The sequence below is a fragment of the Eublepharis macularius genome, chromosome 4 (genome assembly GCF_028583425.1).
Source record: "Eublepharis macularius isolate TG4126 chromosome 4, MPM_Emac_v1.0, whole genome shotgun sequence".
Classification (NCBI taxonomy): Eukaryota; Metazoa; Chordata; class Lepidosauria; order Squamata; family Eublepharidae; genus Eublepharis; species Eublepharis macularius.
The window spans coordinates 121,276,704-121,298,810 of NC_072793.1; the positions used below are offsets into that span (position 1 = coordinate 121,276,704).

The 22,107-nt window shown below is 42.1% G+C and overlaps 1 protein-coding gene across 1 annotated transcript in view; it reads right to left on the reverse strand.

The window, feature by feature from the left end:
- EEFSEC (eukaryotic elongation factor, selenocysteine-tRNA specific) overlaps positions 1 to 22,107 on the reverse strand; it is a 295,418-nt gene that overhangs the window by 138,453 nt on the left and 134,858 nt on the right. Inside the window, exon 5 of the mRNA XM_054978534.1 lies at positions 8,759 to 9,400. Coding sequence (XP_054834509.1) covers positions 8,759 to 9,400 — 642 coding nt within the window. The remainder of the gene's footprint in view (positions 1 to 8,758; positions 9,401 to 22,107) is intronic.

Below are 22,107 nucleotides of genomic sequence, written 5' to 3' on the forward strand. Positions count from 1 at the left end.
AAATTAGGGAAAGCACCGGGACCAGATGGAGTAACAGCAAAGTTTTATAGAATGATGGCCAATGAACTGACACCGTTTCTAAGTGAGGTAATTAATGGAATATTACAAGGCCAAAAGATTCCTGATTCATGGAATGAAGCTAATATATCATTGATCCCGAAAGATGCACAGGATTTGACCAACGTTAAGAATTATCGGCCAATTTCGTTGCTGAATAATGACTATAAAATATTTGCGAAAATTATGGCGGAAAGATTAAAGGGATGGATTTCGGAATTTATTGCAGAAGAACAAGTTGGATTCCTACCCAATAGACAAATTAAGGACAATTTAAGGACAGTAATAAACGCTATTGAATATTACGATAAGCACTGTGATAGGGAAGTTGGTTTCTTTTTTGTAGATACGGAAAAAGCATTTGATAATTTGAACTGGGACTTTATGTTTGCCACTACGGAAAAGCTGCAAATGGGATAAAAGTTCATACAAGCAGTTAAAGGAATTTACAAAGACTAGTGTGCAGCGATTGTAGTTAATGATGATTTGACTAAAAAATTGAAAATAGGTAAAGGTACAAGACAAGGCTGCCCATTGTCTCCATTGCTGTTCATTTTGATTTAGGAAATTTTGCTGATTCAAATTCGAGAGGATAATACAATCCGTGGCATAAAAATAAAGGAATTTTCCTACAAAGTCAGGGCATTTGCAGACGATGTAATGTTGATAGTGGAAGACCCAATAGACAATATGCCAAAAATAATGGATAAAATAAAGGAATTTGGTGATTTGGCGGGATTTTATGTGAACAAAAAGAAGTCGATATTGTGTAAAAACATGACGAAGCAAAAACAGCAAGAATTAATGGATATAACGGACTGTGAGGTAGCTAATAAAGTGAAATATTTAGGAACTGAGTTGACTGCAAAAATATAGATTTATTTAAAAATAATTATGAGAAACTGTGGCAACAAATAGAGATTTGATAAAATGGAATAAATTAAATTTGTCATGGTTGGGAAGAATAGCAGCAGTGAAGATGAATGTGCTACCACGCGTGATGTTTTTGCTGCAAACTATTCCAATTATCCGAGACTTCAAACAACTTGACAAATGGCAAAGAAAAATTTCAGACTTTGTGTGGGCAGGCAGGAAACCCTGAGTGAAAATGAAAGTATTACAAGATTCGAAAGAAAGAGGGGGGCTGCAACTGCCAAACATAAGATTATATTACGAAGCAATTTGTCTGACATGGTTAAAAGATTGGATAACGCTAAAAGACTGTAAACTGCTGACTTTGGAGTGACATAAAAAGTTGTTTGGATGGCATGCCTTATTTGTGGTATGATAAAGTTAAAACGGACTCTATGTTTTTGCATCACTATATTAGAAGAAGCCTTTTCACGATCTGGAAAAAATATAAGAATTACATGGAAAATGGTATCCCTTCATGGGTGGTACCATATGAAGTAATAGATCCGAGAACTGTCTATAATGAACAACAATGTTTAACTTATAAAGAGATAATGTCAATAGAACATAGAATACCAAAAATAAAGACACAAGAAGAGTTATCTCCTCACTATGGATGGTTTCAATATAGGCAAATTAGGGATCTTTACAACTCGGACTGTCTAAAGGGAGGAATAAGACTAAAAAACTCGGAGTTAGAAGAAGTGATTTTACAAGAAGGTAAAAAAGATATTTCGAAAATATACAAAATACTTTTAAAATGGTATACGGAAGACGAGACAGTCAAAGTCCAGATGGTGAAATGGGCAATAAACCTTCATAAAGAAATAACAATGGAATCATGGGAATACTTGTGGAAAAATACTTTGAAGATTTCAACTTGTACCAACATTAAAGAGAATGTATACAAAATGATGTATAGGTGGTATTTAACGCCTAAGAAGATTGCGCTTGGAAATGCAAATATGTCAGACAAATGCTGGAAATGTAAAAAGCATGAAGGATCATTTTATCATATGTGGTGGACTTGTGAGGTAACTAAGCAATACTGGGGAGATATAATAGAAATAATTAATGAGGTTTTGCAAACCCAAATAAACAAGAACCCAGAGTTGTTGCTACTGAACTTGGGAATGGAAGATGTTCCAATGCAGTACAGAACATTGTTATTTTACATGATTACAGCAGCAAGACTTTTGTATGCGCAGAAATGGAAAGTGCAAGAAATACCAACTATAGAAGATTGGATTTACAAATTGCTGTACATGGCTGAGATGGACAAAATGACAAGAAAACTCAAAGATCTTGATCCAGGAGAATATATTGCAGACTGGGAGAAATTGAAACAATATCTAGAAAAAAATGGGATGTGAAAGGAGGACTGTGGCAGTTTGAGAATTATTAATATGTGATTTTATATAGGGGAGAGAGAAGTAACTTTACCATTAATGGGGAAACTTAGCTATTAATCAATCTAAGCTAATATTAGTAATAAGGAGATTGTATTAAAAATAGATAGTTTAAACAGTGAAATGTAGATTGATATATTAGAAAATTGGAGATATAGAAGAATTTGAATATGCTTAGAATAAGGGATATAACATATATAAGACTTAGAAAAATTATGGTTAAGAGTAATTTGAGAAATAAGATGGGTTAGGGGTTGGAAAGCTGTTGGAAGTCAGTAAGGAGGGGGGGGGAAGGGTGGGAGTTGATATAATTTAGATAAGATGGGGAATTTGTGTATTGAATAATATTTTATGTACTCACCAATAAAAATTAAAAAAAAAAAGAACCAGGGAGCGAATCGACGCACCAGCCTCCTAAAGCCCACACCCTTCATGATGGATAACGGGAGTCCATCCAATGCGATCGTCTTCGCCACCGCTCCAGTGTATGCTGCCTGAGCCCTCCCCGACTCTTACGCTGGGTATTGTCAGAGACCCAGCGGGGACAACCTCCTGGAGGGTAGCCTGCCTGGCCATACCACTCCCACAGCACCCTCATGGCCAGTCTTCTTGCTGGCCATCGACTCCTGTCCCTCTCCCCCTTCTCTCTGCTCTGGACTCCTCACCCGCCCATCAGGTGGTTCATATAGCGGTGGAAATGAGATGCTCGGGTGGTGCCTCTGCACACGCTTGCAGAGAGTGGAAGATGACACGTGCTTGGGGTCAGTGCCCCTACACACCAGCACCTCACAGTGACGGTGCCGCGCTGAGCAAGGGTCATGGGGAAGGACTTGAAAGTGCTTCCAAATTGAGTTGTTGAAACGGGCGCCAGTAGGTGGTGTTTCGGGAGGAGATCGAAGGAATGGCTGCCGTGGCGTGGAGCTAGACCACGAAGAGGGAGTAGGGGGTGTGCTGCAGACAGAGAGAGTCCCTGGTGTTTCTGATGCAGAGGACTGGGATGATGCTCCAAACCCCGCCCATTCCTCCTCAGATCCTTCCTCCTCCACAAACAGCTTCACCAGGTCCACTCCCGGCAGCATAGGAGAGACCACTTCTGCTTCCACCACAGGCTCCGTGGATGGATCAGAAGTGAGAGACTCTGCTGCCAGACAGACTTCCCCCCGAGAATTGCTGCTGCTGGCCTCCAATGGGCCACATACTCTGCTCTTTTTCCCACCATGAACAGTTTTGCTTAGCAAGGAACGCTTCATAGCGGTGCAATAAAACAAAAGCCAAAACAGAGAGGAACCACTGGGGACAATGGAGGACAAACTCGACAGTGACGGAGTGAGGCGGCAAGAAGCGGCCCTGACAATGGGGTTGGGTGTGTTGAGCCCCAAAACCACCTCCACCCAGTCACTGACCCCAGCTGGACAGGGGCTCTAAATAAAGAATAAACCAGTGTGGGTGTTGATGGTGTGCGCAGTGGAGACAGTGGAGCAACACCATGCAGGTGTGTGAGTCTGTGAGCGAGCAAGAGCCCCTGGCCCCCAAACCCACCTCCACCCAGTCACTAGCCCCAGCACACAAATAAATCACTGTGTGTGCTGATGGTGTGCGTGTGCACAGCAAAGGCAAGCTGCTCTAGAAAAGTGTGCAAGTGGGGAACCTGCACACAGTAAAGCTACCCGTGCAGATGTGAGTCAGGGGGCAGCCCCCCAAACCACCTCCACCAGACACTGTCCCCAGCTGGAAAGGGGCTCAAAATAAAACAAAAGAGTGTGTGCGCTGATGGTGTGCATGCACACAGCAAAGGCGAGCTGCACTAGAGAAGTGTGCAAGTGGGGAGCCTGCAGTGCAGACAGTAAAGCTAGTACCCGTGCAGATGTGAGTCAGCGGGCAGCCCCCAAAACTACCTCCACCTAGTCACTGTCCCCAGCTGGAGAGGGTCTCAAAATAAAAGAACACCAGTGTGGGCACTGATGGTGTGCACAGCAGAGACAGTGGAGCAACCATGCAGGTGTGAGTCAGCGCACCAGAGGCAGGAGCCCTGCAAAACACCACCCAGTCACAGGCACTGGCTGCTGCAGAGGCGCACAAAAGAAAACTAAAGGGCACTAAAGGGGTGTGCAGAAAAAGGGAAAACTGCACTATACCCACACAAGTGCACACAGAGAGCTAATAGAAAAGTCAGGCTCCCTGGGGGGTGGGGACCCACAAAACAAACCAGAAGTGAGACCCTCCAATAAGCAGAGAACGAGTGAAATAAAAACAAAAGTGAAGCTCCCTGGGTGGGGGAGGCCACAAACCCCCAGAAACCAAAGCCTCCAAAAAGCAGAGAAGGAGAAAAATAAAAGCAAATAAAAACTCTGGTCAAGCAAGACCACAGTTCTACTCAAAGGCCTAACACTAGGCTGGAGAGGTGGGGAGGAGGGAAAAAACACTCTTTTCCCAAACACCTCCCCAGTCTCCAGTAAGAAAGCCAGCAAGAGAAAAGAAAAGAGGCTTTTCAGCCCCTTTTCCAGCAGGCCAAAGATCCCTCCCAAGTTGCCAACACTACAGCCAGCAAGCTCTCCGTCCTCTCCCTCTCCTACTCTGGGGAAACTGAAACCAGGAATCACACAGCTTCCCCTATTTATGGAAAAATCTAAGAAGATTGAACAACACAGGAGCACTCTGGTTGGCAGAAAAAACTGCCTAACATGGTTTTGGAAGGAAGAGGCTGGTATTACTATGGCTGCCGAAGGCCCAGCTCCTCAGTTGCCTTAGAGATTCGAACCCTCCCTCCCCTTTTCCTGGCTGGATGGGCCAGAGTGGGAGCTCTCTAGTTGGCAGGGACAGCTGCCAATGAAGCCTGGAGACCTCAGATTGGGGGCAACCCAAAGACTGCCACCGTTGCCTGGGTGTGTTTTGGCACCAAAAGTGTCCGAACCGCCAACGGAACGGTAAGAAAAGTTTGTTTGGTTCGGAAAAACGCGGTCCCACGGAACACGTGGTTCTTTGAATACAAACCGGCCGTTCCATCCGGAATTTTGTTCCGTGGTTCGTGTTGTGCCCATCTCTACTTCAGAGTAATTCTCTGTGAGATATATGTTTATGATCAATGAACAGGTCAAAACAACAAGCAGTGCCAGCTTGTGGAGAGCTTTCTTTCCCTATTTTCTATACGTTAGTTACTAATTACAAGGTTATACTCAGGGTTTTTTTTCAGCAGGAACGCGGTGGAACGGAGTTCTGGAACCTCTTGAAAATGGTCACATGGCTGGTGGCCCCGCCCTCTGATCTCCAGACAGAGGGGAGTTTAGATTGCCCTCCACACCGCTTGGCTTGGCAGCGTGGAGGGCAATCTTAACTCCCCTCTGTCTGGAGATCAGGGGGCGGGGCCACCAGCCATGTGACCAGTTTCTCCGAGGGCAACCCACTGAGTTCCACCACCTCTTTTCTCAGAAAAAAAGCCCTGGTTATACTAACAGAGGTAAAGCAACAATATTTGGAGATCTAATTTTGTTTGTGTAAAACATGCATGCAAAAATTCACAATATACATCTTTCACTCTCTGAATTTACTGCACAAGGATTTTATCTTTACTAGACATGAAGATGGCACTTCTACTGTGTATTTAAACTTGGAGCTGTTCCAAATTTTGTAACAACAAAAAAGCAGGGCTGCTGGAAGGTAGGCAGCAAACACAAAGACGGTTCAGCAGCTCTCAATCCACCCAGCTGACAACTACCTCCACTATTCTCTGTGTGTTTGGGTCAGTTTCATGTTTTAAAGAATGAATTGTTGTCATCATATGTAACTTGATCATCTGGGGTCACCTTCAGAGAAATTTTCTATCAGTGGAGTCAAAGCAAGATCTGAAACCATGGTTTGAAGTTGTTTTATTAACTACAGCTAATCTTAACTTAATCTTAAGTGTAGATGACTGGGGAAGGCAATGGCAAACCACCCTGTAACAGAAGTCTGCCAAGAAAACATCGTGATGTGACGTCCCCGCATGGGTAAGTAAAGACTCAGTGCTTGCACAGGGGACTACCTTTACCTTTTACCTAATCTTAACTATGGTTTTGTGTGAGGTATGAATGTGGACATCCTGGCTTGTCCCCCCAGTGTGGCATTCACTGCAAAACCGACAAGGATACCAGCTGGGTCTCTGTATAGGAAGTGGGGGAAAGGCAATGAAGCCAGCATTTGTCAAGGCAAGCCATGAGTTGAACAATCATCTGCAAGCTGAATCTTGGTTTCACAGACTAATCACAGTAAAAATAAACCAGTTTTATACTGATTCTGAACTGAGCAAGAAAGAATGAGAGAAAAGGAAGCAATCAGACGGACAACCTCTATTGCATTTGATATAGATGCCAGTGGAGGGGGGAAATACCAGGCTCTTTGGCCCTACTTATGGTTGCATCTCTATATTTTATATGTAATAAATACAAATACAAGCTTATATACAGTAAAAACTTTGTTATTCGGCATCTGATTATCCAGTATGTTGAATTAAACTGCATTGTCCCTCTCATCCACCATACTGCTGTGTCTTAAAGAACACACGGCCCAATCTCAACTCTCCAGCCAGCCAGTTTGATATCTCTGAACTTTGCTGGATTTCTGACAGCCAGTGCTGCTGTCTTCAGGATGCCGTAAACTCTGGCAGCTGGCCCACTTGTCTACACACTGCACAGGGCAGCTCTGTGGCTCTGTGGCTGAGGGGGAGGGTTCTGCTAGGCATGGATACAGTCACTATGATGCTCCGAATATGGTGGGATTAGGATTGGTTAGTGGGGACTGCTCTGGTTAGAGGGAGGAGAAGATCAACAAGTTTGAATATTCAGCAACCTCTATTCCCCATAAGTGCTAGATAAGAAAGCTTTTACTAAACATACACACATATAAACATCACAGGGCCTAGTACATGCTTAGAGTACAGGGAAATAGCTCCCATGTCACAGTTGGTCTGTTTGATGGGAGGTACTCTTGGGCCTGATCTAAACTATACAATTTACCATGTTCTTGGTTGTGATGTTTGACAGAACACTTGCCACAAGTTTTACTGTTGCATTTGATAATACGAATTGTATGACTTTTTAAAAAAAGTTTTCCAGTCAATGTCATTGTCTCCCTGCATTATTAGGTATTTAGAGGCTTCATATTCTATAAGTCATTGATAACTTTCTGAAGGAAATTGTAGAAAGTATATCTGAAGCAAGTACTTTGAAGGAGAACCAAAGACACATAGATTGCTAAACAGTCGCCATTCTTTCACACAGTTTGGAATCAGAACTAAATGACCAACAGATACTAAAACCCTCGTCTTCATGAACATAATTTAAGCATTCAGAATGCCAAAAAGATAACATCAGATCATCATGGAATTTTTAAGGTGAATTCCTGAGGCAGCAAGCTAACAACTCAGCTCACCAAATGCACATACAAATGAACCAATATGTCATATGAAATAGAGAATCACTTCTGGTAAGTTGTATCAACGTAGAACAGGCCTTAGTCATTAAGTTACACCAACCATACTGAGAGAACTGAATATTTGTAAGAGTCACAATCACAAAGAGTTTCCTCTATGCAATGTATAAAGCTACAGTTGAGTTTTTTACTTAATGAAAACTAAATGTTCTCAAAAAGTACAGTTTCTAATAATCATGTGTTCCTACACAAGACAATCAAGACATGCTAGAGTGTCTATACCTTTGTGAGATATTGGAAATGTTGAAATATAAATTACCATATAATTTAGTGCCTCTCTAGTCTGCTAAGCGGGGGATGGTAGCCACTGACTTCCTTCCTGGATAAAGAAAATGCAGTTTTCTTAAATCAATGCCAAGAATAGACACTGTAAATTCATTATTCTAATCTTCAGACATCCACCAGCAGCAGGGCAAGTCCATCTGAATCAGTATTCCTATTAGTCTGGATTTTTAAAAAGTACTAAGTACTAAGTAGTTTGTCATCCATTTGTGTATTTGCAATTTTCTCCAAAATATCAGATCCAAACTATATACAACCTAATATCATGAACCATACTGAATGGGAGAGCTGTATGTTCCCTTTACATACCAAAATCATACAGTAAGGTAAGTCTCTAGCAAACGGGGAGAACATGTTGGCAGTAAGTGGTATTTCCTCTACTATTCTGAATACCAAATTTCCAGATGACCATTTCCAGCTTTATTTGAAATTCCCTTATGCTTCACCCAAGAACTCTTATTTCCAGTTTCATTTCTGCTATTACCAGAGACATTTGTTCCAGATTATTATGATTTGTACCTTTCCTAATGTTGGCTGAACTGCTTATATCCCTCTTCTGTTATATTCCCCTCATTGCTTTCTTTTGTCTTATTAAGGCTTTTTTACAGTTCAACAGCCTCAAGGAATGAACTTACCCGTTCCACTTGTCCGTCCTTATGTTTCAGCTTGTAAACTTTGAGCTTTGGAAGACAAGTTTCTATATAATTTTTGTCTTCTATCCCTTCTAGCAGTATCCCATGAAATGCTAATCTGCAAGTGTTTGCATGAATATCCGTATCCAGCTTTGAACCAATCACAAGACACAACTTAGGGCAGGTAACTGGTTTTTCAAACTCCAGTAGGGCCCATTGTTGTTTTGGGAGCTGTCTTTCCCCAGTCTGGGCAGTCTCCTTGTTTTCCTCTGAAGGTTTTGAGTCTTTGGAAAGATATTCCTCTTGATAAAGATATTCTTTTCCAAAATCAAAGCCATTCTCCAGGGGTTCTTTGCTGAAATCATCCGGAGCCGGGCTGAAGAACATCACTCTTCCCATAACAGTTTCATGACCAACTGTGATGTGAAACTTTGCCTTGGTCTGAAGAGCGCCTCGGAAATATGGGATTTTGCTTAAAGAGATGATAGCTGCATGAATTGTCTGGAGAGATTCAGGTGTACAAATGAGACCACGTTCCAAGAGCTTCGGATCAAACTGAGTGACACAGATGCCTACCCTGTCACCCTGCATGGCGTATGTCACTGGAGTATGGAACATCTGCATCGACTTGACTTTCTTTGTCACCTATTTATGGGAAAGAAATGTAAGAGAATTAGCAGTTCATATTATTAATTCAACTGACACAATCTTTAGACATCAAGATCCTTCTCTTCCACAGAGATTCACAGAATTAATAACTTGAGAAAATCTACCCTCCTAATTCTCTAAACGCTTGTCTTTTCCCAGGATTTGTTTTAAATTGTTGTCAACTTTTGTATTAGGAAAATTACTACACAAAATAACTCTTTTGGATTTGGTATTTCTGCCAGTGCCTATAAAGATTCAGTTGATCTACTTGTGTCTGTATTAATGTTGCATTAGTTGACTGTTCTTTATAAATACAACTAACAGTGCTATTCAGGGCCGGTGTCAGAGGTTTTGGCGCCTGCGGCGGCGTGCACACGCTCTGCGCGCGGTGATGACGTCATCGCAGACGTCATCACGCGCCGCAGGGGGGCTGGGCGGCACGCAGAGGACCGCCGAGCGCAGAAGCTGCGAGCTACTGCTGGAGCGGCGCGCGGCAGCTGCTTCGTGCGCTGCCCCAGCAGCAGCTCACGGCTTCTACGCCCAGCTGGGGTGGAGGAGTGCGCAGAGGAGCTGGGGTGGCTGGCTGCAGCAGTAGCTGCAGCCATCCAGGCAGCCCCGTGCTGCCGCCGCCACATGCCCCAGCCGAGCGCAGAAGCTGCGAGCCGGGGCTGGGGTGGCGCGCGGAGGCTGCTCCGTGCACCACCCCAGCAGCAGCTCACGGCTTCTGCGCCCGGCTGGGGCCAGCCAGCCCCGTGCTTCCACCGCCGCCGCCGCCACGTGCCCCAGCTGGGAGCAGAAGCTGCGAGCTGCTGCAGGGGCAGTGCGTGGAGGCTGCGCGCGGCTGGGGCATGTGATGGCAGCAGCGGGGCTCGAGCGGCACACAGAGGCTGCGCCCGGGTGGCGGCGGCAGCAAGGGGCTGGCTGGCTGGCTGCAGCAGCAGCTGCAGCCCAGTCATGCCAGCTTCGCTGCGCGTGCCTCCACCCCCAACAACCCCTCCAGCGCCCCTCCAGTGCCTACCTGGCCTCCATGGGCGCGCCGGCCCTGGTGCTATTTGTTACAGAGTTAGTCCACCCTAAGCCCATGGATTTAAATGAACTTCAATGACTGCAGTTACTCTGCACAGGAGTGCATGGTAAATTACACAACAACTACCTTGGAATAACAAAAAAAAAAAATCTCTTTCCATTTCTTCCTAATTCCCATACGAATTTTCTACAGCCTCTAGAATTAGGCTGGCCTACAACTTACTCTGACGGATAAGCACTGCCTTTCACAATGAGATCTTGATTAATGTAAGAACGTCTCAAAATACTGAAGGGTGCTTAATATCTGCACTTAACAATAGCAATCAATGCATTAAAATGATGCATAGAGCATGTTTAGTTTTCTTAAATGTATGTATTTATTTATTTAAATTCTGTTTTTCTCCCAATCAGCAGGAGGACATACGACATATTTAATCTTGTTCATATTTTCTAACATACAGAAAATAAAAAAGTACTTAACCATCTGGAGACTTGTCCCCTGATAATCTGGCTCTGTGTCATCTTATATTCTAATAGCCAAGTGGTCCCAATCTGCAGATATCCATGGATCATGGCCACTTACACTAAAGTAAACCTTTTCTACATGCTTATGGACCCCCCCCCCCCCAGGTTTGCAGAAAAATATGAAAACTATAAAAACTGGGGTGGGGGGAACTCCAAAAACAAGAAGACACACTTTGCACTTGCACATAAACCATAGAACAAATGCATAGTCTATTGAAAGAACACAGAACATATGCATAGCCCACCAAAACTCAACCGTCTCCAAAATGTCACCCCTCAGGCAAAAGAAAAGCAACTCTTGCAGAGCTAACTTCCCCAATACAAAACTTCCATCAACAAACCGTCCCCATTAACACACACACAACATACAGACAATTCTCAGCAGACACCCCAAACCAAACCTTACCAACAATGTTGCTGAGACGGCAGAAGGAAGGAGCATGTCAGGATGTCTCCTGTCATACGCTGCAAGGCCTGTTTGATTCTATGTGACTCTGATGTTAGAAGCTGTTCTCTGCCTGGGATGAGACAGCCTGCTTATCTCTTGCTCAGCCTGCGGTTTCTCTTTCGCCTGAGAATCCAGGCCTCATGGCCTTGGAGTTTTTCACACATCATTTCTGTTATGTCCTGCTGTTCATTTATTAAACTTAGCTAACTGCTCACTAAAGAGGGGTGCAAAATCAAAAAGAGTCCAGTAGCACCTTTAAGACTAACCAATTTTATTGTAGCATAAGCTTTCGAGAATCAAGTTCTCTTCGTCAGATGCATGGTACAGAAACTGGTCAAATATAGAAGAGGAGGGGGGAGGAGGGGAGGAGAGCGAAGATGCAAGAGGGGTGGGAACTCTGGGGCTGGGCTTAGACTCCTATATACGCTATGTGCTTAGAGAGAATCACCATTCCTGGCAAGGAGTGTAATAGGGAATGAACTAATAGCTTATCAGATAAAATGCTTTAACTCATGCAGTTCCTGTACTCACGCAGTGAAGTCTTTGAGAGTTACTTGGCAGAACCTCACAGAGCAGGAGTACTTCATCTGTAAAACAACTTCCACTCCCCCTCCCCTCTGAGGTACCAGACATACCACTCTGTTGCACACCCTCCAACAACTTCAACGGTGAAGCAGAGGCCACGAAGAGCTGTAACAGGGAAGTTCAGGGGAAACTTTGCAAACACAACAGGGATAGAAATGGTCGGAGGGCATGCAGAGAAAAGTGGCACACAAGGGACCATCCCCAACCTAAACGAATGAGCCTCTGCTGCCCTGCAACACCACCCTTACATATTAAGCATTTTGCAAGCAGTCACATTTGCCCCAGTCTCAATCATCCAGAAGACCTGAAAAAAGGCACGCATGAAAACCCTTGATAGTCTAAGGGAAGAACACAAACAGCTTTTAAGGCTGCTTCCACAAGTCTCTTCCCTCACTATGAGGGGACCCATTTTTCAGATCTTTACTTTGATGTTTAGCAGGGCTCTTCTCAGTTTGGCTATGGCGTTTCATTTGCAACAGGGTAGGCTGAGAACCCTCCCTTCCCCCAAGCAGACTCAAAATCTCTCTGTTGGAGATTCTGATGTCTCCAACATTGACAATGACTCCCTCCTTATAAACAAATACTGTCTTCTCTTTTGTTTTAGCCTTAGATTTTGTTTCAAACACTCATAATCACTAAGGGAGAAAGTCTGAGATAAAATAAACAGCAAATAAAAGATGTTCTCTCTCTCTCTCTCTCTCTCTCTCTCTCTCACCTACCTTGCAAGGCTGTTTTGGGATTTAAAAGGACAGGAAAAGTGCTGAATGACAGACACATACACACACCCCACCAGAAAATATCTATCAAATATGATATTCAAAGAAATACTTTAATTTTTAAAAACACAAACTGTTACAAGCAACACAAGAAAACAGAAAATAAGAAACTGTCACCTTTAAAACTCACACGTACATAAACATACAATACTGATCGAAAATAAAGGATTAATTCTTCTGAATACATTCTGTGCACTATATCTCTTTACAAGTAATGTGCACATTTACTAATTACAAAACATATGCTGCAGATCAGGGGGAAACCTACTACTAAAAAAAAAAAACACCCTTCAACATTGTCTTATGGATTTCCACCTTCCTATTGTCTCAGTTGTCCTCTATCACTTCTGCTACTAAAATAATGTCTCAAAACTTAGCATTTATGAAAAGTAAGTTCTGACCAATTTGTAATCAAGAAGCCTTTACCATAACAGTCTGGCTGTACTGAAAGCTATGCCCACTGGAAAACGTAAACAGTAAAAAAAAAAGTTTAAGTCTGACACTAATAACCTTAGAATTATATCAGTTATTCCCTTTCACAAAGTTCTCAAGCTGGAAGAAAAGAATAACAAGCTTTTCAAAAGGGAGCATCTGGCCTGGCATGCAGAAGGTCCCAAGTTTAATCCCCAGCATCTCCAGTTAAAAGGTCCAGGCAGAAAGTGATGTGAAAGACCTCTGCTCGAGACCCTCAAGAGCCATTGCCAGTCTGAGATGGCAATACTGACCTTCATGGACCAAGGGACTGATTCAGCGTAAGGCAACTTCATGTGTTCAAAAGATCAGTTAGTTAGTTCAGCATGGTTAGACCAAAACAGTTCAGTTTAATATGGGTTCCTACTTGAAATGTTTATTTTTGTTCTTCAATGGATCCTTTGAGATGAGTTTTTGAATTTATTCTTTAGCTGTGTGTGCTTGCCACTTTCTCTCACTCCTCTAATCGGCACAGATAGATCTCTCTCATACGAATTCTTTGTGTTCAGTATCATTTCAGATTACAGAACCCATACACTGTTTAAAAAAATATAATGCATTAAAATTCAGTCACTCATTTATATTTGAAAGGATTAGCTCCACTGACTAATACGTATATTTTATATTTATTTTGCAGCTCTGTAAGCTCCAAACTTACAAAGGAAGTGGGGTATAAAGTTAAAAACAGAAACAAAGTAAACCTGGGTTAAATACATAAAAGACTACAAGTTCAAAAGCAAAATTTCACAATCAAGAAAATTAATCCTTTCCTCAGGTTTACCTTCTTTAATAAATTAATTGAAAAGGCCCATACCAACTTGTCAAATGCTTTACGTACATTTTAAACCAGTCTAGTTACTTGGTTACATAATGTACATTTAAAATTCTCCTTACTGCATCTCCTTGTTTTCTATTGAGTATAAACCCAGTTTGGTCTTTGTCCACATACTAGTGTATTTTAGCACTTACTCTAGTTGCCAAAACAGTTGAGAATATTTTGGCATATTGATGGAGAAGGGCAATGGGTTTCAAGAGCAATCAAACCCAGGATGAATCAAACAACCAAGGAAAAACAGTCTCCTACAGGAAAAGTGTTTTTGCCATATATCAAAGGAATTACTGATCAGATGGGAAAGCTTATGAAAAAGCATAACCTTCAAGCAGTGTTCAGACCCACCCGAAAAATACAACAGATGCTACGATCAGCAAAAGACAGTAGAGACCCCCTCACCTCTGCAGGAGTATACCGTATACCCTGCAGCTGTGGACAAGTTTACATCGGGACCACAAAGCGTAGCATCCAGACAAGAATAAAAGAACATGAAAGACACTGCAGACTTGGACAACCTGAAAAATCAGCAGTGGCTGAACATAGCCTAGCGCAAACAGGGCACAGTATCTTATTCCAGGACACAAAAATACTGGACAACACTTCCAACTACTTTGTCAGACTGCACAGGGAAGCCATTGAAATTCACAAGCATAAGCAAAACTTCAACAGGAAAGAAGAAACCTTAAGAATGAACAGAGCATGGTTTCCAGTTCTGAAAAACACCAGGCTGACAAAACATTCTATCCCCGACAATAGCCCTGCAGAGAAGATTAGCACATCAAGTACCAATCCATATGCAAAAGAACCTCCTCAGGATACAGTGAAGCCTCCCGCCATTAGCATTCCACACCCTGGGAAACTCTTACAGGATGACTCAGCTCAACCCCACCCCTCCTGAGTAGATACAAATGACCTACATCTTTTCCACACTGTGACACTGAGAGATTTCTGTCTTTTGGTGCTACACCTCTGAAGATGTCAGCCACAGCTGCTGGCGAAACGTCAGGAACTACAATGACAAGACCACGGCAATACAGCCCGGAAAACCCACAACAACCATTTTTATGGGGTGGTTTGCCATTGCCTTTCCCACTCATCTACACTTTACCCCCAGGAAACTGGGTACTCATTTTACTGATCTCGGAAGGATGGAAGGCTGAGTCAACCTTGAGCTGGCTACATGAACCCAGCTTCCGCCAAGATTGAACTCAGGTCATGAGCAGAGCTTGGGCTGCAGTACTGCAGCTTATCACTCTCCGTATGAATATAACCAAGAGCCCTGCACATGATGTGGGATGAAGAATGTATGAGCAACTTCTGTATCTTCTTTGGAGGATTACAATGTTTTGTGAAGAGGGGGGAAATGAATGTTTCATCTCTGGGGACATAACTCCTGCATCTAAATGTGAATGCCAATGTATGTGAGAACCATTCTTCAGGAGTCTCGCATATAGACACCATACAGAGGTGTTTCATTTGTTGAGATCAATGGCAATTAGACTTTGAACAAGAGTAGTACAACACATTAAACAAAAAAGTTACTAAATATATTTCGGCCTTTTCCACATGGTCAAATTTCAGCGGTTCAGATTCCATCCTGCTTCACATTATCTCCAGAGTTCCACACATGCAAGGGAATCGTCACAGAATGAGATTTTCTCTGTCTTTCCCCCATGTATTTCCCCTGCGGACATACCATGACTTTCTTTTAAAGCCACTGCTGAGTCACCGCTGGAACGTCTTATGGGTATGTGGAATTCTTAGTCTCTAACTGCCTCCCCCCGCTTGTCTTTTTCTTGGGTGCTGATTGATTGTCCACCCACAGGTAACCACTCCCATCCTCCTCAGCTCTCTGAACTCCTCTCTCACCATTTTTTAAATTAAAAAATAGGATCAGAATGCTGCGGTTTCATTTCTCAAAGGGCTGTGGAAACGGCTCCCTCTTTATTTTTTATTTTTTAAGTGAGGGAAGGATTGTGAGGCTGCATCCTCATCTCTCAAACAGCTGTGAAAACCACTCCCTTCTTTTCCAGCTCTTTACAAACTGTCCGTCCCACTCTCTGATGACAATCCACATTTCCCACTGATCACTTCTTGGACTTCTTGGGTTTATTTTTTTATTTCCTTTATTTACAACCTGGGCTCATGTACATAGTGATTTGCAAATGAGGGTTTCCAAAACAAGAATACACCTTCCTCATCGCATAACACAGTCATGTGATGTTGAGCGGCCAGTGAGAATGCCGTTTTGGGGGGGAAGCAGCATTTGAACATTTTGCTCTGACAGAGAGGTAGTGTTTTGCATCAAGCAGGAAATTCAAACCACACCAGACAGAGCAATCTGCTAGAAGCTAGTGGAACAAGAACAAAAAGTACTTTGGAGGACTTCCCCCGGAATACCACCAGTTGCCTTTAAAAAATGGTGGGCACGGGGCTGCCCAATCAGCAAATGGGAGGGGGGATTACAATTGGTCTCCAGGCCACAGAGATCAGTTCACCTGGAGAAAATGGCTACTTTAGGGGGTGGAATTATGCCATGCCCAGGTCCTTTCCCTCCCTAAACCCACTTTCTCCAGGTTTCACCTTCCAGATCTCCAGGAATTTCCCAACATGGAGCTGGCAACCCTATGTCTCTTTGTTAGAATGTTATTGACTTGCACTTTGAATCTCACTGAGAAAAGCATACTATAAATGCAGTAAACAAACAGACACTGCCATGTTATGTTCCCTGCTTCTATTCCCCATGTATCTGAATTGTGTGTGTGGGGGGGGGATCCTGCAATATTACACGAATGTAACCCACTCTGAGTCCTCACAACAGGATGCATATTTAAATTTATAAAGGGAGTTTGACCACAGAATCTGGATTGGTTTCCTTTAAAATGTCAAAAACTGAAGTACTCTCAGGTCTGGTTACACTAAGTAGAACCTTCATAAAATAGGGAACAAACTCATGTTACTTCTGCTTGTTTCAGCAATACAGCACAAAACTAAAATTACTCACATACTGAAGATATAAACGCCAAAGATCTTATGCATCCAAAGCAGTGGTGCTTTCCCTGCATGCTAGAAGCCTTGCCTGCTATAAGAGGCTCTTTTACTGGTGGAAGAATTTGTTTGTATCAGTGAAATATCTTTGCACCACAGTAAAGTATTACTGAGAGCCAGGGGTCATTTCGTAGAAAAAGAGCTGGAGGAACTCATTAGCATAACTTATTAGCATATGCCACACCCCTTGACATCGCCAGAAGTGTGTCATTAGCATAACTGATTTGCATATGCTACACCCGCTGATATCACCTATCCTGGCTGTTTTGGACCCAATCCTGGCCATTCAGAGTTGAAATTGGGCCCAAAATGGCAAAAAGGGGCTGAAAATGGCTGAAAAGGGGCCCAAAATGGTCAGGATTGGGTCGCTGCTGAGCAAGAGAGTGATCCACCACCCGTAAGAGGCCTGATCTGGGCCGTTTCAGCCCCAATCCAGGCTGAAACGGGCCAAAATGGCTGAGTCAGGTGGGCACAGCCACCTGTCATATGACCTCTTTGGGGAACTGCTGGAACTGCATTCCTGCGTGTTCCCCCTCAAAATGAGCCCTGCTGAGAGCAAAATGGAGCAACAGGGTCCCATCCAGTGTTACCAACTAAAATAACATTCAATTTCAATTGAAGAGAATAATCTGGAAGAATGGTTTTGGTAATTCTTTTAAATTTTGTTATGCTTTCAATTTGGTATCTTCATAGAAAGTGAGCTCAGCATCATAACAGAAGTGAGACAGTTGAGATACAATGATCATTTAAGTGATTCAAAAAATGTAAAAATTCACAGGTAAGTTACAAAAGAGTAGACCGCCTGGTACTGCATCAATATACAGAGTCTGTGAATTGTTCTTTAAATGGAAAGACATTTTTACTTTCCTCTCAATTTAATGGGGGAAAGACTTCGGTGTATTTTTAATGCTGAACTATGATTTTTATTTATTTTTAATTACATTTGTATACTGCTAATCCTATACAGAACTCAGAGGAGTGTTTGTGATCTTTTTCTACTTCCGATTTTATTCTTACTATAACTTTATGAGATATCTTGGCTGAGATAGTGACTGGTACAGCATCACCTAGCGAATGTCATGGCCAAGTTTTGCATTTGAACATAGATTTCCTCAGTGCATGTCTAACGCAAACCATTACAATGCACCACATTGACATAGTCACTGCTGATACCTTTATCATACCACTTGTACCAGAAAAGCTCCAAATACATCCATTCTGCAAGGTAACTAAATTCTGTTCAGTTGGAGTAAGTAAATAATATGTAATGCAGCATACTTTTAAAGTATACTTCTAACAGTCACAAACTGTTCAGAATTCCCAATTTCATGCCACAGAAAGGACTTTTTCCCAATCAACATGACACATTGGTTTTGGGGAGTCATATCAACAAACTATATCTGCCCAATACCAATCAAATTACAATTTCAAGTTCATCAAGACCAATGAATAAACAGCTTCAGATTAATCAAGAAATAAACATTTTCAGATATCACAAACTCTACTTTAGAGAGAAGTTTCGTGTTTAAGAAGGGGGTGACATCTTGTAATGCCTGAAAATAAATGAAGAAAGAATGTTCAATATTTTTATCAGACTGATCACATTAATGCTTCTAGGAATTATGTGAAAGGGGTTAGGAGGAGGAGGAGCACTGGGGAAATCCATGTGTTCGTGTGCAGATTAAAAAAATGCAAACGGAGAGATAAATTAAAAGCACCCAAACTGTTCAGGCCCTTAAGATAAACAAATGTGTTCAATATAAGAAAAGAACCTGTTATTTGAAGACCAAAGGGAAAGCCCACTAAGATTTTCAAAGCAGTTTAACTAATAGAAAACAGCATACAAAAACTCCACTAATGGCTTTTTTCCCTGATACAATGAAGCTTCTTTTCCTTTATTTATCCAACTTTCATTAAGTTATCAGTGCTCCACATGCCATAGCTCTTAGCTTTTCAGATAAGAGTCCAAGCATCCTTCTACCTCCAGAGATGTGACTGCACCTTATTGATACAAGCGATAAAGCAACATAGCTCTTCTGATAATAGGTGGAATCACAGTAAATACAGCAAACTTGGAAATTATTATAAAATGGGAAATAGAAAGCAGATTGTAACACAGAAAAAAAATCTTTCTAATCAAAAATTTTAAAACAGGTTTGGTTACCATAATCTAAGCATTACAATAGGATACAATCCACTACTGTTAAAATGTTGCCATTTGTTTCAGGGTAAAAGTAGACTACACTCACATGCCAGAATAATCCAGTGGTGAGGAAAAGAACCACATGCAAAAGCAGAATCTCATTTCCTTCCATCAAGAGACAAACCACTTAAACTAGAGACCATCTTTTCACCGTTAGAGATTGCTAAGGAATAAAAACAATGAAGGTCAAGCTACATATTAAGACCTTCCACATGAGCTCCTATATTCTTGCCATAGTATTTGCACAACCAACATGATTCTTGGAAGATCATGTCTATTAACCAAAGAAAAATCAGTCAGATCACTGGTTTGATCTTGCATTGGTGGACAACGTTAATGCAGTAGTACTCTGATCAAGCTCTTAAATATGGTAGCACTTGCACTAGAGGTATAGAACTCTACCTCCTAGAAACAAAATTTGACCTTCTGTTTCAAAATAAGCTTCTGCTCATAGTAATGAATAAAAGATTGTAAATGTGACAAGAGAATTATTGGCAAGGAATTATCTTCTTGGCTCTGCAGACAGCACAGGCCATTAACTCTGAGAGATGTATCAACCGTGCCATACATCTCAGTGGGGTGCTACATCCCAAGACTGAACATATCCACTACTCAAAAGGGATCCTAGGAAAAACACATCACAAATTACTTAAGCACAGAAGCAACAAAAAGCATATGCCTGTTTATGCAACATTCAAGGCATTCCAGATGCTTGGATGTATACATACCCCCTTTTTTCCTTTGCTCCATTAGATTTATTTCCATTTAGAAAACTTGTATCTCACAACAATATAAAAACAATAAAATCAATTTAATAAAAAGGTAAGCAGGACACTGCGTGAATGTAAATGGACTACGGCACAGAGCAACGTTAAAAATATATGACCTGAAAGTCACACGTATATTTTAAGTGAATGCATTTTTAAATTTTAAAAGGATGTGGACAAAATCAAGAGGGTGCAGAGGAGAGCGACAAAGATGATCAGGGGTCTGGAGACTGAGCCCTACGAGGAAAGGCTGAGGGCCTTGGGAATGTTTAGTTTGGAGGAGATTGAGGGGGGACATGATTGCTCTCTTTAAGTATTTGAAAGGCTGTCATTTGGAGGAGGGCAGGGAGCTGTTCCAGTTGGCAGAAGAGGGTAGGACCCGAAACAATGGGCTTAAATTACATGCACAAAGGTACCGGCTGGATATTAGGAAGAACTTTTTCACAGTCAGAGTAGTTCAAAAGTGGAATCGGCTGCCTAGGGAGATGGTGAGCTCCCCCTCACTGGCAGTTTTCAAGAAGAGGCTGGATGAATATTTGTCAGAGATGCTTTAGGCTGATCCTGCACTGGGCAGGGGGTTGGACTAGATGGTCTGTATGGCCCCTTCCAACTCTATGATTCTATGATCATTTCAAAAAAGTTAATGCAAAGAAATCTTGTGCATATAGGCAAGTGGGGCTTCTCCCTCTTCATGCATTTCTAAGAACATTTGATAATTTCTTAGGTGCACCTATGTCTCATTACTATGAAATATAAAAAGTGTTAACAAATGTTATTTATTTATGTCATTTATTTACACCTTGCTTTCTCCCCAATGGGTATCCAAAGTAGCTTACATCATTCTCCTCTCCCCAGTTTTATCCTCACAGCAACCCTCTGAGGTAGGTTAGGCTGAGAATGTGTGACTGGCCAAGGTCACCCAGCAAGCTTCCATGGAAGAGTGAGGATCAGAAACTGGGCTTCCCAGTCCAACACTCTATAACCACAACACCACACTGGCTCTCCATTATTAGTGTCTACTAGTAGGACACTATTCTCTTGCCATCTAGGGCCAATCCAAATAGGTACTGGGAATTCTGCATTTGGATCCAGCTTCCTAGCACTCTTTCAGGTCAGAAAGAGTGGAATGGAAGGGTTAAGCCCCTCTCCCCACACAACATGTCTGAATCAGACCCCTGCCACCTGAAAATTAACTTAAAAATTAATAGAAGCTCCAAACACAGAACTCCCAGCTTATATCTGTTTCAGCTTTTAGCCACCCTATATTTAACTGCAGGTTTTTGAACTCGTGATTCTTGTTTTCTTCCATCTCCAAAATCTCTGTTTCTACTACCAAATTTTGGAAATTTTTGACACAGTCTACAAGGGTAAGTACAACAGTAAGTGAAGACACTCTACATCAATATATTCATATTATAAATATTACATATTACAAATAACGTTTCATACTGTATAACAGACTTTAAATTTCGGGGAACAAAACCATGATTCCTCCTATTCTGGATTAATTTCTCACCCACTATTTCCCAAACCCAGTGAACATCATCACCATTACATGAGCCAAGCTTCTTCTGAAGACAGATCCCAAGAACACCAAGTAGTTCTTTACATTGGATGTGATCTGGAAGAACTTGCACACACACATACTGTATATCCTCAGGAGTTATTTGATGAGGTTCCCCTGAAGCAGCCTCCATCACTAGACCCTTAAGCAGCAGGAGGGACTGATGTGGCCACCTCATACAGGTCTGCTCTCTCTGATCTGTATGTCCCTTTAGACATCTTTCTGCTAAATCTTCAAACACTTAAAATACAGGTGAATTTAAAAAGGAATATGAGAAGGAAGCTGTACTAACTAAAAGTCTCCAAATAACTCCCAAAGTCATATAGGCTATCTTTGAATAGCATCCATAGTCAGGAATAGCAAGCATTGTTTTAAACATTATTAATTCTTACACATAAGAAGATCCCTGCTGGATCAGACAGTGGTCCATTTAGTCAAAGATTCTCTTTCACGCAACAG